Source organism: Paralichthys olivaceus, chromosome 11, assembly GCF_024713975.1.
Source record: "Paralichthys olivaceus isolate ysfri-2021 chromosome 11, ASM2471397v2, whole genome shotgun sequence".
In the NCBI taxonomy this organism is placed as follows: domain Eukaryota; kingdom Metazoa; phylum Chordata; class Actinopteri; order Pleuronectiformes; family Paralichthyidae; genus Paralichthys; species Paralichthys olivaceus.
The window spans coordinates 9635604-9649771 of NC_091103.1; the positions used below are offsets into that span (position 1 = coordinate 9635604).

A 14168-nucleotide genomic window follows, 5' to 3' on the forward strand; every position below is an offset into this window, starting at 1 on the left:
GCGGATGTGAAAGAACCACATAGGGGTTCTTGATTGTGGAGTGAAGTCGCTGAATTTCACAATGTATGGATTTTAGGACAAATGATTTAACGACCTCAGTTTCTGAAACGGATGTTGAAGGAGGGAATGGATGTGGCTGGATGTCGTGAGACTGATGTAAAACGATGACGCAAGCCCCCTAGAAATAGGCACCATCCTCTCTGACGAACCAGCTCCCCCATTTTTCAGCTAATTTAATGAAATAAAAACACAAAGCTTGTCTGATGCAATAAAGTCAACATGCTGGTATTTGGGAATGCACCATGCAGAGAAAATCTAATTAGCAAAACCTTGAACCATGCAATCAATGTGAGCAGAGAGAAAACCAGGGAAATATCACTGCACATTACATAAAATCAAAGTATGATAAAACGTAAGATCATAGTGAAGCATTCAGAGAAGTTACAAACAGGGAACATCATTTTACTTCAGAGCTCTTGTACACCAACACTGGAGATGCACACAATCAGGTGGGAGAGACAATGGTGCATGTTGTGAAATAACAGTAGCTATTGATGACTTGATGATTGGCGCATGAAATGCCTCCCGATGCTCACGTTTACGAGCGGGGTGTGCATGAGAGAGTGGCTCCGTTTGGCTGATCATGATGAAAAAGGGCTTACACAGCATATGAATATTTGAAGGAGTTGGGTGGTGACTGGGGAGACACACTTGCCCACGGCGCTCCTATTGGTTTATTGGTGACGTGATGCCACGGAGGAGTTGAGCTCAACACTTTATAAAGCTTCTCCGTACGCGGCGAGCCCACTCTTTACGAGACCGCTGTTGCTGAAACTTCTCATCTCAGCTACTGGAGAGACCCTGACACCACCTTCCATCATGAGCGAGGTAGGGTCTTATGTTCTTAAAAAAAGACGCGCGTGGATGAGGTCGATTACGCGCGACCCCTGCGCAAATACGCGGAGGTTGAAATCAATAATGAGTGGTTTAGCAGCTGCTGTGGACGGGTTTGTGTGAAGTGATGACCGACATGTAGTGTTGCAGCGCGGATATGACTCGTTACAGTGTACAGATGTTGCACAGCTGCTCTGGCAAAGTGTGCAGATCAGGGAACAGCAGGGGTTGCGCGATACTCTCCGCCTCAAGTGACAGTGGATGATTTAAAAAAAAAAGACATTTCATTATCTCGGCTGCTTCACGTTCAGTCAGCATGTGAGATGTACTACGATGCTTGACAGCAACTACAGTGTAAAGACCACAGTGTGGCGGAAATGGACTTCAGCGTGTGAACAGGTTAGGAAGAGAGATATTGGTGTGACTCCTTCTATTTTGGTGAAACGCAGCCAAAATAGAAGAAAACTACATTTTAAGTGGCTCATTTTGTATTTATTTAATCAGGCAGTGTTTTTCAGATTTCTTTAAATCTCCTTTTTCAAGAGAGACCTGTGAACTGAAGACTTTCACAATCATCAGTCTTACATCCATGGGGAATAAAACTGCAGTTGTAGGACACATTGCAGCTATTTCCATTGACAAGGTGCATGATACCTAAATCTATATACTGAGGTGTGCACTGTATCTGTACTGAATGAGAGAAGTTTGGAAGTTTCTTCAGTGGAGCTCTATAAAAGACAAACACGAGATGACTGTAAGGAAGTCCATACAAACCAGGGATACAGAGAACATTTATTGATATGGTTTGTTAATGAATTGCTGGTCTCTAGTCATTTATTTCAAAAGATGTAGTTGTTAGTATTGTGGTGGCAGCTCAGGTGGTGGATGGATAAAAACTCAGGTGATTGCATCAACCACACTGTAAAGCGCAGTGGGTTTATCTCTCAGTATGAGTAACCCCAGCAGCGCAGGGCATCACAGATCTAACACCACAGGGGTGTTTACAGCTTGCAGTGGAAAAAAGAAATTGCTGTTAGGTTTTTCCCACAGCTCACTCCCCCGATCCCATAGCCACTGATGTTCAGCTCTGTCCATTTGAAAGTGGAGGCTGCAGGATATTAATAGCTTTTTTAATGGAGAGTGTTTATTCCTCACAAGATCATTGTTAAATGGCCTGGAGAATTCCACTAATGTCACCACTGGTGTTTGGGTTATTAAGGCTCAACCGTGGAACATATCTTATGTGCTATAAAATGTAAGTAGCCTGTAACATAGAGGTGATGCCGCCTCGGCATGACTCCCCTCATTATTTCTCAAAAAGAGCTGATGATATGACCTTTATCTTTTAGAAGACTGACTTTTTAATTATTTTTGCTTTTCAGTTTAATGTCATCAGTTGTTTTTAGTGTTTGACGTCAAAAATGTGAACGCAGTTCTACACCAGGGATATCGGTACAGCTCACCGCCAGCTCAATCAGCCAAACAGGTTGTTCAGTTCAGATACAATGATTGTACATAATTATTAAAAAACATTTTAAATAAAACATCTTGTTGATGAATTGTGGTTGTCATTGCTGCTGCTCATTATTGTGATGCTTGAAAAGACCAGAGTGAGCTTGAATGACCCTTTGTCAACCAAGCAATTTATTTGTTCTGCTGCATTAACACAATATATGACAGAGAGCACGGCATCAAGTGTAGCCAGAATAGAATTTTATTGGAACATGTACGTGCAGGTGAAGCAGTTTTGTATTCTTATTTTGCAATTACAGTGTACACGCTGAAAAATGGATTCCGACCCCTTGCAAATTGTCTGAATCTGGTTTAATTAAAACGTTTTAATGTGTTATTGAACCTTACATGCATTTTAAAAGTAATTCAAAATGACTGAGGAATAAATAAAACTTAAAAAATATGTTCACTAAATTTAAAATATATCTTGATTCAGGTATATTTATTTAATGCAGCCACACGACAAAATAAAATGTCACAGTATATTTGCTTTTTAAAATCTTCTTTCCATGCAAATGTGTGTTTGTATTTCCCTGTGGATGTGTTGAAGTAAGGACAAGATACTTTGGATATAAATGTATGCACAAAGGATAAGCTTTGTCAACCCTCACGCCCAACATGTCAAACCTGTGTACAAGGAAACATTCCAACAGCAGCCTTCGGGTACATAAGGCAATGTTAATAGAGTTCAATCCTGCAGTCTAGTGGGTACGCAGTCTGACATTCCCCTAGAATGGATCGGTGCAGACATCAACGTACTTCCCCGCAAGCTGTTTAATACAAGTCAGTCACTGGCCGCCTCAATAAAAGATGAATTCAGGGTGCGCACACACAACAGGAGCTATAACAGCATTTGAATAATTGAATCCCTCACTGGCAATGAAATCACCTGAGCCTTGTGTTTGGTAATACTGTGCAAAGTAAAGAGAAGCTGCTTTGTCCTGTTGATTAAAAGAGGTGTAATTTTAAAAGGAACACAGCCTGGATACGAACAGAAAGAGGGGAGGAGGCAGTGGAGGGGAGGATTTCGCTGCTTGGCTGATATGTTTTGAGTTACTGCGCAGAGTGGAGTTGTTCTCAGTCAAAGTCGTGAATGCAGTCAGTCTCCAAACTTGACTTGAAGCCAGTAAAGCTGAGCAGCTCAGCATGTTCTGGATGGATGAGTCTCACAGTGGTCAGCACTGCAGCGCTCCCTCCCTCACACCCCCACCTGCCTCCACACTGCATTTGTTCTCTCCACCTCCCTTCATCTACGCATACCTGCGTGGAACAAGGGCGCTACATGAAGGTCAACAAGTCAACAGCATGAAAAACTGAAAGGAAATCCAGCAGGAGAAGTTGGGGAGTCCCTGAAGCTGCTGACTTCTGTCATTGTGTTCATGTCAAGAAGAACGATCTGACAACCGAGCCTGAAAACTATCGGTAGAAAATGGTCGACTCAGACAGTTTAAGACCTTTATGTTGAATTTAGTAGAAGAGTTTAAGCGACTGTCACAGTTATGAACCACCCTGTCAGTCACTCTTCAACTTTCTGAAGCTTGTTGTGTCCTCCTGCCCACGCTGCTGTAATTAAATCAAATTCCACAAACCAAATAGGCCTCAAACTCTTTGACGGGTCCTGGTAAAACACTGCAGTCGCTAATAATCGTAGTTGTTGCATTTTCAATAGAAAGGGAAGGATAAGAAAACCTTGTGTTATTCTGACCCACTTCATCCTAGTATTCACTTCATTAGATTTGCATTGAAGGGGCTACTGTTTTGTTATACTCCATTAAAAGCTTCAACAATTATTGTGTTTACGAGAAAAAGCTAGAATACTCCCTGTGGGCAGCGCTTCTTCTTCCTCATCCTCTCATGTTTGATTTTGACGCTATTACTGTGTCTCAATTCTGGGTCTGCATCTTTTGTGGCACGACTAAGCTGTCTCATTTCCAAGACATCCTGTTTTTGAACAGTTACCTGTAGATGGTTCATCTGTTTCTATAGGCAACTATGTCCTGAAACAACAGCGTTTACAGTCAGTGCATATTCCATGAAACATTTTCCAAGGGTACTTGAACTCATGTTGACTCACAGATATTTTCAGACCACAAAATTGCACAGTGCTGTTATACTCCTGCAGTCACTGACTCATAGCTAAGCCGTCTTCAAGCCAAAACAGCTCAACCAACCTCTAGTTCCTGCACCTTCCTGTGAGAATAAGATTTTCTTATTGATCTTACCTTGGTTCCTCCCGTCCATATTCTGTTCCGTGCTAATTAACATCAAAGCAGAGTTGTTGCATATCAACTAAATATCCTGACACAGATGTGATGGGTGTGCACATATGAATACATGTTTACAAGATTTACATGTATGAGTGTGTGCAGTTATCTACATTCTTGCATACGCATGTGCTTCCTGTGTGTAGTTTGTTTCTTCAGCCATTCATTTTATGACCTGCATCATTTTCTAAACAACTTGGCCCAGCTGGGAATGAACAGAAAAGCTAATTAGCTTGATTCGAAATTAGCATAAACCTAACCTTGATTGGTTTCCAGATCATTATCATGAGCACCAGCTTCTTTGGGGATCCAGAGTTTTTAATGATATAAAATTCTGTGGTCATGTGGAACAACCGCAGTGCGAAATCATTCGCAGTATTCAGGCTACCCTGAATTGACCCTGCCCTACTTTGAATTTGGCTGATTGGGTAGAAAATAGCCAATGGATAAGAAAACGTAAATCTTACAGAAAAAGCAGTTCAGTCCACTTTCAGGAGAGATTGGTACTTAGACTTAAATAACCTCCACCAGGGACGTAACGGCGAAGTTGTCACATTAATTGTCAGTATAAATCAGGCGACTCTGAGCAGCCTCACTGTTTTTAAGAGGCTGAGACATATTGCTTACTAAGCAAACAAGCCCATTGCAGTGAACTGCACTCTGTGGGTTTGAGTGAGGCTTGTTAGGTGCGTGTTTTAGTGGCAATCATTAAATGTCGCTCAGTTTCTGAGGTTGATGACAGGGAACCTCAGTGTTGACTAAATGTGTTTGCCCTCAACTATCATTATGCAACTGACCACATATAATGACATCAGACAATAGTTTCCCATGTGTTTTGAGGAGGCAACTCTCCACCTCGCATTTGTCTCCTGTAATCTTCACACATTACTCTCCCAGTCCTCAGATTGGATTGGAGGATACTAGAGGTTCAACCGCTGGACTCTGAGGAGTTGTAATAAATCCATCATCTTAATGTCTGCAGACAAAAGTGGATGGATTTTCCACCTCTGGTTGATGCATCATGTTTATTAAACCCATTGGAGTAATCACATCCATTTTCATTAGTGGTTATTATCTGGAGCAAATGTGAGAAATTACTTCTGGCGAAGGCATGTTTTCCCCTCTCCTTTTGTGCTCTCAGCTCTTTTCATCACAGAGTTCGAGCGTTTGTTCTCCGTCCCATTTCGAAAACTGTCATCAGCAGATTTTGCCATGAGTAGCATGAGGCACATAATCCTTGAAATGCATGCCGTGTCTGAGAGCGGAAATCTGAGGAATTATTGCTTAGCAAAAGCCAAATAAGTACATCCCAGTTTCTCCAGCTTGGTAAAGCTTCCACAGGAACTGGTCTGGCCCTGGTGTTCAAATATTAAGCAGCTTTAGTGCATGTACGGCTGGATTAGGGGACTTTTGTGGATTGTGTAGATCTGCTGTGTTATGACCTCCAGTGTTGTCATCCACGTTGTTTGCTGTCCAACAGGCAGATGGACCACACTTGAAAGAGATCGCTTTTTGTCTTAATGGTACACTCTAAAATGCAAACTTATAGAAATAAATACTCACTCACTTGTGATTTATTGCTGTTAGTCTGCCGCTGCTGTTGTAATGGACTGTCTGCACGATAGCAATGAAAGCAGTCTGACGGCACGCTGACTCTACAGATGTTTACCCCATTAAAGTGCTTTTAATGTTATATAAACTATACTGTGTAGCAACATCACATTATGATGCTGTAACTTATAAATTATTTACTCCAAATTGATGTGAGAAAGGGGGCGGCATGGTGGTGTAGTGGGTAGCACTGTCGCTGGCCCCGTTTTAGTTCTAACTCCAGGGCTGCGTTTTAGTCTTGACTGGCAGAAACCAATATGTCCGGAAAATGATGTTGTAGACACTCACAGCCACGTGCTGATTAGGTTTTTTTCGGTCACACTGATAGAATTGCTGTAACCTGTGTATTGGCCCTTCGATAGGCTGACAACCTGCCCAGTGCGTACTCCGCCTATTCGGCAAATGTCAGCCGGGATCGGCCCCCTCCCCCCGTGACCCTCAAAGGATAAGCTGAATAGATAATTATTGATGGATGGATGAAATAAGAAAAACTTGTGCAAGAGATGTCTCTCAAATTAAAAATCTTTAGCTTCATTACCACTGTTAAACAACTACATGAACAATCTATTAGCCTTTTCAGTATGTTGGTGTTGATTGATTACAGTTTTAGTTTTACCCAGTGGGTCTAATCAACAAACACTCTATCATCTAACACGATCTTTATCAGCAGCAGAGAAGATATGAATGGTAATTTTGCACCGCTGCAGCTTCATAAATCACTTGGATTGGTGCCGAACACAGAATGAAACTGTAACACACTGGGTGGTTAAGTGACTGGGATGAAAACAGTGTTTGTACTGCATGTGTGTTGTCTGATTATTATGCAGCTATAAATTCACCAGCTATGTACACAGGGCTGATGGGGCCCCTGTTTCTCAGTCTGCATCTTGCAGGGAGAATAATGCAATGAAAAGTTGATCATTAAAATAAATTGAAAGCTTTATTAGGGCGGCTGCTTTGGTGAAGTGCATTGGAAGGTTTTGAAAGAGCTCTTTTCATCCTGCAGCTGAGGGAGGAGTAGCTTTCACTTTAAACTATATACATGCAAAAAAAAAATCATCTTTAAATGTGTGCTTTTGAGGTTAATGAAAAATTAAAGGGGTACATTTTAAAACATTGTACATTATTGTTGTACATCATCAGTCTAGCCATCCACCTGAATTGTAACACAACAGATTGGGATGTGAAAACACTGTTTAATGACCATAAAATGTGCTAATGTATGATAATAGGCATCATTGCATTAGAGAAAAAAAAAGCCCCAGCCGTCTCTGCTCTGCTTCGGCACAACAGTCATGTAAATCTCACATTACAGCAACGTCAGCAGTAGTGCACTGTGCATGTGTGTGAGCTGGTGTGAACGTTTCACTCATTCACTTTATGAGTTGAGTCGGTGGGAGAGAGATGAATTAGCCAAGCGACATTAGTGCTGCACACTGCAAATTTACCCCTTCCCCAACAAAATCATTACAGCATCACAGATTTGAGACTGAAACCAACACCTTGGGGGCGGCAGGGGTTCTGCAGGCCGACCTCACCTAAGAAACAGGTTTGTGACTGCAGGGTCGCCAGTATGAATGTTTAGACAGAAAGAATGCAGCAGATACACATACAGCCCATTTTGTTTTCTTTCTCTAATGGTTGACAAAGTCATTTCGTAATTTTTTTCAGTAGATGGTATTATATGTTGTACAGGTACACAATAGAGAACGACCTGCTCTAAATAATCAGCCACCACCACGATTCAGGATCCACCACCTCTTGTTGTATTGGGTATCATTGCTCTGGGGCTGAGGAGACAAAATGGTAGGTGTGATGGTAGAACTGAACTCAGCCATATTCTCAATATTTCAGATATTTCACACCAGAAATTGTGAAATCAGGGAACATTCCCAGATCATCATCAAGTATTTGTCATTTTATTAAGTATAATGTCCAGTAATAGACAGTGTTCACACTTAGACTTGTGTGTGTTCAGGAAGGAGAGTGTTTAGTCTCAAATAGAATGTGCTTGTCAGTTCTGATGCTCTGGCAGCCACAGTGAGACACAGAACAGCTGGTGTGATATCTGAACCAGGCTGGTGGCAATGAACGACGAAACCGCCAGATTTCCAGAATGAAGCGTTTATTCGGGACATTTAGTACATAAACTGAGGTCATGTTTTGTTTGTTGTTATTGTGTCAGCAGCCTGGTTTTTACTGGACAGGATAAAGAATGTCTTGCAAAGGTTAGACCTGCTCTTAAGAAGCCAGAGTCAAAATATTGCTTGATTTCTTTTTCATACTATTAAATTATGTGAAGAATACAAGTTTTCATTGGGTACTCAGTAATAACGGAATTATTGTGACTGATCACGGAGAAGCATTAAGTCAACGAGAGGTGGTGCAGCAGTCGCCTCGTTCTTCAGCAGGGCTTTGGTGTGAAATCAGCAAATTACCTCTGACTCTACAGAACATTTTTCCTCCTGGAAGGTTTGGTTGCTTAATGGTCCATGTCTTTCATTCTCAGTGATTATTATGAGCTTTGCAGCACAGAAGTGGCCTCAGGAGGAGGAAAAGATATTTTGAAGATTCTTTAAGGACACAAAATGGACCATTGTGTTTGTTTGTTTGTTCGCCTGTCTAAATCCCCTCAGGCTCCAGCTCCTTGTTTGAGCCTATGTGACTCCACTGAATTGTTATATTGTGTGTGTGGACAGATATTAAATATGTTCTGCTAACAGGTCAACATCGATATTGTTTTACGATTGATTTTAGATTTTAATGAAGTAAAATAATTTCCATTTAGTGGGTTGCCACAAAGCAAAAAGGTTCCTGGTCTGAATCCAAAATCATGCAGAGTGAGGTTAAGGTAATTGGAGACTCTAAATTGACTGTAGGTGTGAATGTGTTTGGCTTTTTTTGTCTCCAAGTGTTGGCCCTGTGACACACTGGCCACTTGTCCAGGGTGTACCTCGCCCTTTTTTCCACTGTCAGCTTGGACTGGCTCCAGCTCCCCCCTGTTAAACCTATTATCAATTATCAGCGTACAACACGTTTCCCTTCTTTATTGCCAAAGAGCTGTTGAAAATAATGGGATTGTTCACCAACAAAACATCGCTCTACCACAGTGATGCCAACTGTTAAAAACAAATTGAGCTGATGGGTTGATACAGCAGTAATATACAGACCTGACAGAAATACACTCCAGAATACATGGTTTCATTACATCTCTGTAAGTTTGAGCACTTGAGTACTTTTGTACAAGATAATACTTCTCACAACCCACGTTTGACCACCTATAGTGAGGTCATTTGCATCAGCTTTCTCCACAGATGAGGTTCTCTGCTCTTCTAATTATGGATTAAATGGAGCCTAATTTATTTCTAAATGAGCTCGAGTGGAACAGAAAACCGTCTGCTCAACTATCAGCTTTTGTCTCTTTGGATTTAAGAACCGGACAATGATGAGTTCAGTAGACTGGACACAGGCTTGTAGTGGTTGGCAGTGAAGTGGAACATGGAGTAGACATAAATCATGAGCTGACAGTGAACGTCTGTTATCCACCACAGCAACGGTTAATTAATTTGGGACTGACCTTCTTCCTGAACACCCAGTAGATCCATATGCTTCTGTTTATGCTCCTGGATATTGATGCAATAACATAAAATTCCTAATAAAGCCTGGAACACAAGCGGTGAAATAAACAACATAAAGTCAGTTCATTGCCATTCAGTGTGTAGGATTTAGTGATATTTACACTGTAATAAATTATCAAAGTGGTTGAACTTAAAAACAAAGATTAGCTTTGTTTCAACACACAAAGTGAAGTTTTTTTAAACTAAAATGTTGTAGAATGGATGTAGCCTCAGTTTCAGAGAGTATACACTAATGAAAACATTATATTCCATTATAACCAATATATTCACTTAATTCCTACAAACTGTTTAACTGATTTTGAAGCAGCGAAACTCTTTTCTCTGAATTCTGGAGGAGCCTCATGTCCCGCAGCCTCGCTCTGCACATCTTCCCTCAAAGCGACTCTGTCACAAAACCCTCTCGTCTCAGTGGGCACAAGCCGGGAGCAAACACATGCCGTCTGCAGATGTCACCAGAAATTCACTGCAGCTTTTGAGGATTTTTTTTTACAAGACAGTCCCTCAGAACCACATTTAGTGTATTCAAATACTATTTTTCTTTATTAGTCTGAAAAGAGAAGAGGTGAACGGCCTCCTGCAGCTTCTCTGCCATTTCTTTTTCTCAGAAATTTGTCAAAGCAAAACCTTTATGGTCCATATTCATGAACCCGAGCCCTGTAGTTTCTCCTCACATTAAGACCAGTGACTACTTTCATATTGCCCTACAGTTGAAGAGGAGAAATATGAAGAGGCGGTTTGGGCTTAGGTTTTTTCTGCTTGATTTGTCTGTGGCCTACTTCTGCTTTTTTAAATTCTTAATGGCCATTGAGTGTGGCAGGGAGCTCTCGGACTGTGCAAGCTGCCAAGTCTCAAAATAACCAACAAAAGAAAAAGAACTGTATTATCAAATTATTATCTCTTCTTTCACCTCCATGACTCTACTTTGATTTTAATTACTGAGCTATATTCTTAAAATAGGTGCTTTTTGATTTAAGAAGTGTGAAAATAGAGAAAGGATCTATTAGCTGGATAGTATCCAAACTCACATTATTATCACATCAAAAACCTGGCGCTCTCTTCCCCGGGAAGTCATTCTGTGGAATGTTTCTGTCTGAAAGTCTCTGATGGGACAGCACAAGCAAAGGACAGATTCATCATTCCTCATAATTAGGGTCTTAATTTGAACACCTTGCTTTTTTCAGTTCATTTGCAAAGCTACTCTCCTGCCGCTTGGCCCACAAAAGCAGACATGAGCACTATCTGGGTCGCCTGGTTACATATAGCGAACACTTGCTGTGTCACGTGGGCCCCTCCTCACAGCTGATGGGGGCTTGGCAGCAGAACCCGAGCAACAGAGTTGCCCGCCAAGAGGCTGGCCTCCCTCTAAACAAGCCGGTCACTCTGAGTCTTAAGCTCTCGAGCCCAAAATGGTCAGTGTTGTTGAGCCAGCTGAAGTGGCTGAAGCCAAAACATCAATCATCGCATTATGCCAGCCATTCTTATGAATCAGATTACAGATTAACAAACTGAGAAGCTTTGGGGATTCAGAATATTAATTTTCTTACTCTCATCTCATTACAAATGGCATGTTGCTTCAAAATCAGTTGAGCCCAGAAACTGCTGGGAACTGCCATCTGACAACTACCTCAGCCTTTTCTGATTAAAATACTTTGCATAACGAAGAGGAACCGATACTGTAAGTTTGTAGAAGAAGCACACACTTGCGAAAGTGGGTGGATACCTGACCCAAGCAGTCATGACCTGTGAGGACAAACATATTGAAATGATACTTGCATTCGGTCACTTTTGATCACATTAGCTCGTCTATCTACTTCATTATCTACCATTTTCAAAAATCTTGTAAAACTTTGGACTTGGGTTGGGTATGGCACAAAAAAAGAATACCTGTTGGGTTCTGGTCAGGCTTGATTAGTTTCCTCTTGGGTTCTGACAGAAAATTGCGGCCTGAGCCGCACTCAAATAGAGATGTCAAACAAAGTTTAGAGAGAACTGTTGAAACCCACTGAAATCCCAAGTGGATCATTAGCATAGAATGTTTTGTTATTTGAGGTTAAGGTCATGCATGAACTCAAAGTAAATATGCAATTTTCCTTGATGGTGCAAATTCATTGACTTTAATATGGAAGGTCATCTAATCACCTGCTGGCTACCCACTCCTTACTGAACTACTAAGAAATTCCATCCATTCATCTATCCATTTATCCATCCATCCATCCTCTGCTTATTCGGGCTCAGGTTGCAGAGGTAGCCAGCCAAGTAAGGCATTTCATATGGGGAGGGGGGTATCTTCCCAGGGGATCCTGAGGGGTTCCCAAAGCAGCTGGGATATGTAGGGAGCTGAACCACAAGGCAAAGCTTTCAATGTACTTGTGGATGTATGTAACCCTCACCTCTGGTCATAAGCTCTGACCGAAAGAAAAACTCAGTGAATATGAGCGGAAGCTTTAGAGACAGTTCAGACAACCGGAGGCAGCTTCAGCGGGGTACAACCGCTACTCCTTTACATCAAAAGGGGGCAGTTGAAGTGGTTCAGGTGTCTTGTCAGGATGCCTCCTGTGCGGCTTCAGTTGGATGTTTGCTGGGCACGGCCAAGAGGGAGGAGACCCCAGGGTAGACCCAGATCTCGCTTGTTGAGAAAATGAATTGCAAAATGTCAAACTGTTCCTTTAAACCTTGTCCACTTCAATATGTATGCTGTTGAACCAAGTGTTGCTATTTCGCCTCATTGCTTGATCGTTTTTTCAAATTGCAATTTAAGTAAACACTGGATTTCCACACTCACTGCATGATTAAATCTGAGAAGTACGTTAACCTGCTGCTGTAAATCTGCCGGGTGAGTGAACCAAAACCCCCATCTGATCACAGAGAACTCTCTCATCTATTTACTGGCCTGCTGGTTAGTTTGTTGCTCCTTTAATCAGCGCGGCACACTCCGTGGCAGCTCGCTGCACAATTCCAAAGAGAGGAAACCAATCCCTAGAGATTGGCGACACCCACTCTAATAAAAGCAACTCTGAAAAATGTAATCTCAACAATTTCAAGGCTCATTAAGTTGAGTAACATACGGGAGTTAAATTTTTTTTTTTTTAATAAAGAGCAATAACGTGTTTTTCTTTTCTCCTACCAGCCCCCTCCTCATCTGTCCTTTCAGTAGAAATAGTTGTGAATCAAAGTATTTTTACCACAGCACTAGATGAGTCATTTGTTTCTTTCTTAATGAAAACAAAAGACCTTTTTATTCATGAGGTAATTTGAAGTGATTTAAGGGTTTTCTGGGCCATGAAGGCATTAGCACTTCTTCGAGCGCATCACATGAGCAGAGAGTTTTATTGCAGCATTGCTAAAAATCCTCCAAATATGTTCGATTTTTTTTAAAAAGAAGAAGAAATGCGAGTGGTTTGATCAGAGCTTTTCTGGCTACAGCTCCTTGGTTGCATGACAGCTGGCCTGCTTTTTGCTCAGACTCATGATTTTACCTGACGCTCTCCTCAGCCTGAACCTCTGTAATAGCAAGTAGGCAAAACCATTAAATGCATGCGTCACACACTGACAGCCGTGTGCAGTGCATGTTAAGGTGGTTTGATGACAGCTGCAGTTGTGTGTATGAGAAAGTGAGCAGTGGAGCAGCTACAACTGCTCGACAAAAATACTGTTAATATGAATAAAGGAGCGTTAGAGGAAGAAGAGCGGGAGGTGGCGTGTCACCTCGGGAGTCCTGGCTGCCACACAGGAGATTGGAAGTGTGCAGCTGTGTTTCTGCGTACTCTGGTTTGCCAGGCAGTGTGTGCCAAGGTCCCAGCATCACCATTCAACATCAATCTGCTGATCATTGTGACAAGCAAACCAACTGCCCTTCCTGTTCTTCCCAATGAGTCGTTCAACCTGTCATCAACGCTCCACTCAGGAAAAAACATCTCCACAGACACTTGACTTGTAGATACTAAGCCACCTTCACCTCAGTGTCATTCCCACGCATCAAGGATGAAGGGCTCGGCCACACATACATAAATGTATGTGTAGCTTGACTTCCCTATGGAGTTCTAGCTTGGTGCCGTAAAGCTCAATGGATTGGTCAACAGTGACACAACGTCTTTCCCTTTTTGGTGCATTCTTCTCCTTGATGACAGGTGTCCCTGCTGAGAGGAATACAACACAGACACAGCAGAAACACAATCACAGTTTTGGCACCGGGCTGTTTCCTCCAGGAGCACCACTTTGGGCTTGTGTACACATCTTTACATTGACAAAC

The 14168-nt window shown here is 41.9% G+C and overlaps 1 protein-coding gene across 1 annotated transcript in view; it reads left to right on the forward strand.

The window, feature by feature from the left end:
* The first annotated feature begins 754 nt into the window (after positions 1–754).
* The window catches only part of pcp4b (Purkinje cell protein 4b), a 31881-nt gene continuing 18467 nt past the window's right edge, over positions 755–14168 (forward strand). Inside the window, exon 1 of the mRNA XM_020094945.2 lies at positions 755–888. Within this exon, the coding sequence (XP_019950504.1) occupies positions 880–888 (9 nt within the window). The 5' untranslated portion in view covers positions 755–879. The remainder of the gene's footprint in view (positions 889–14168) is intronic.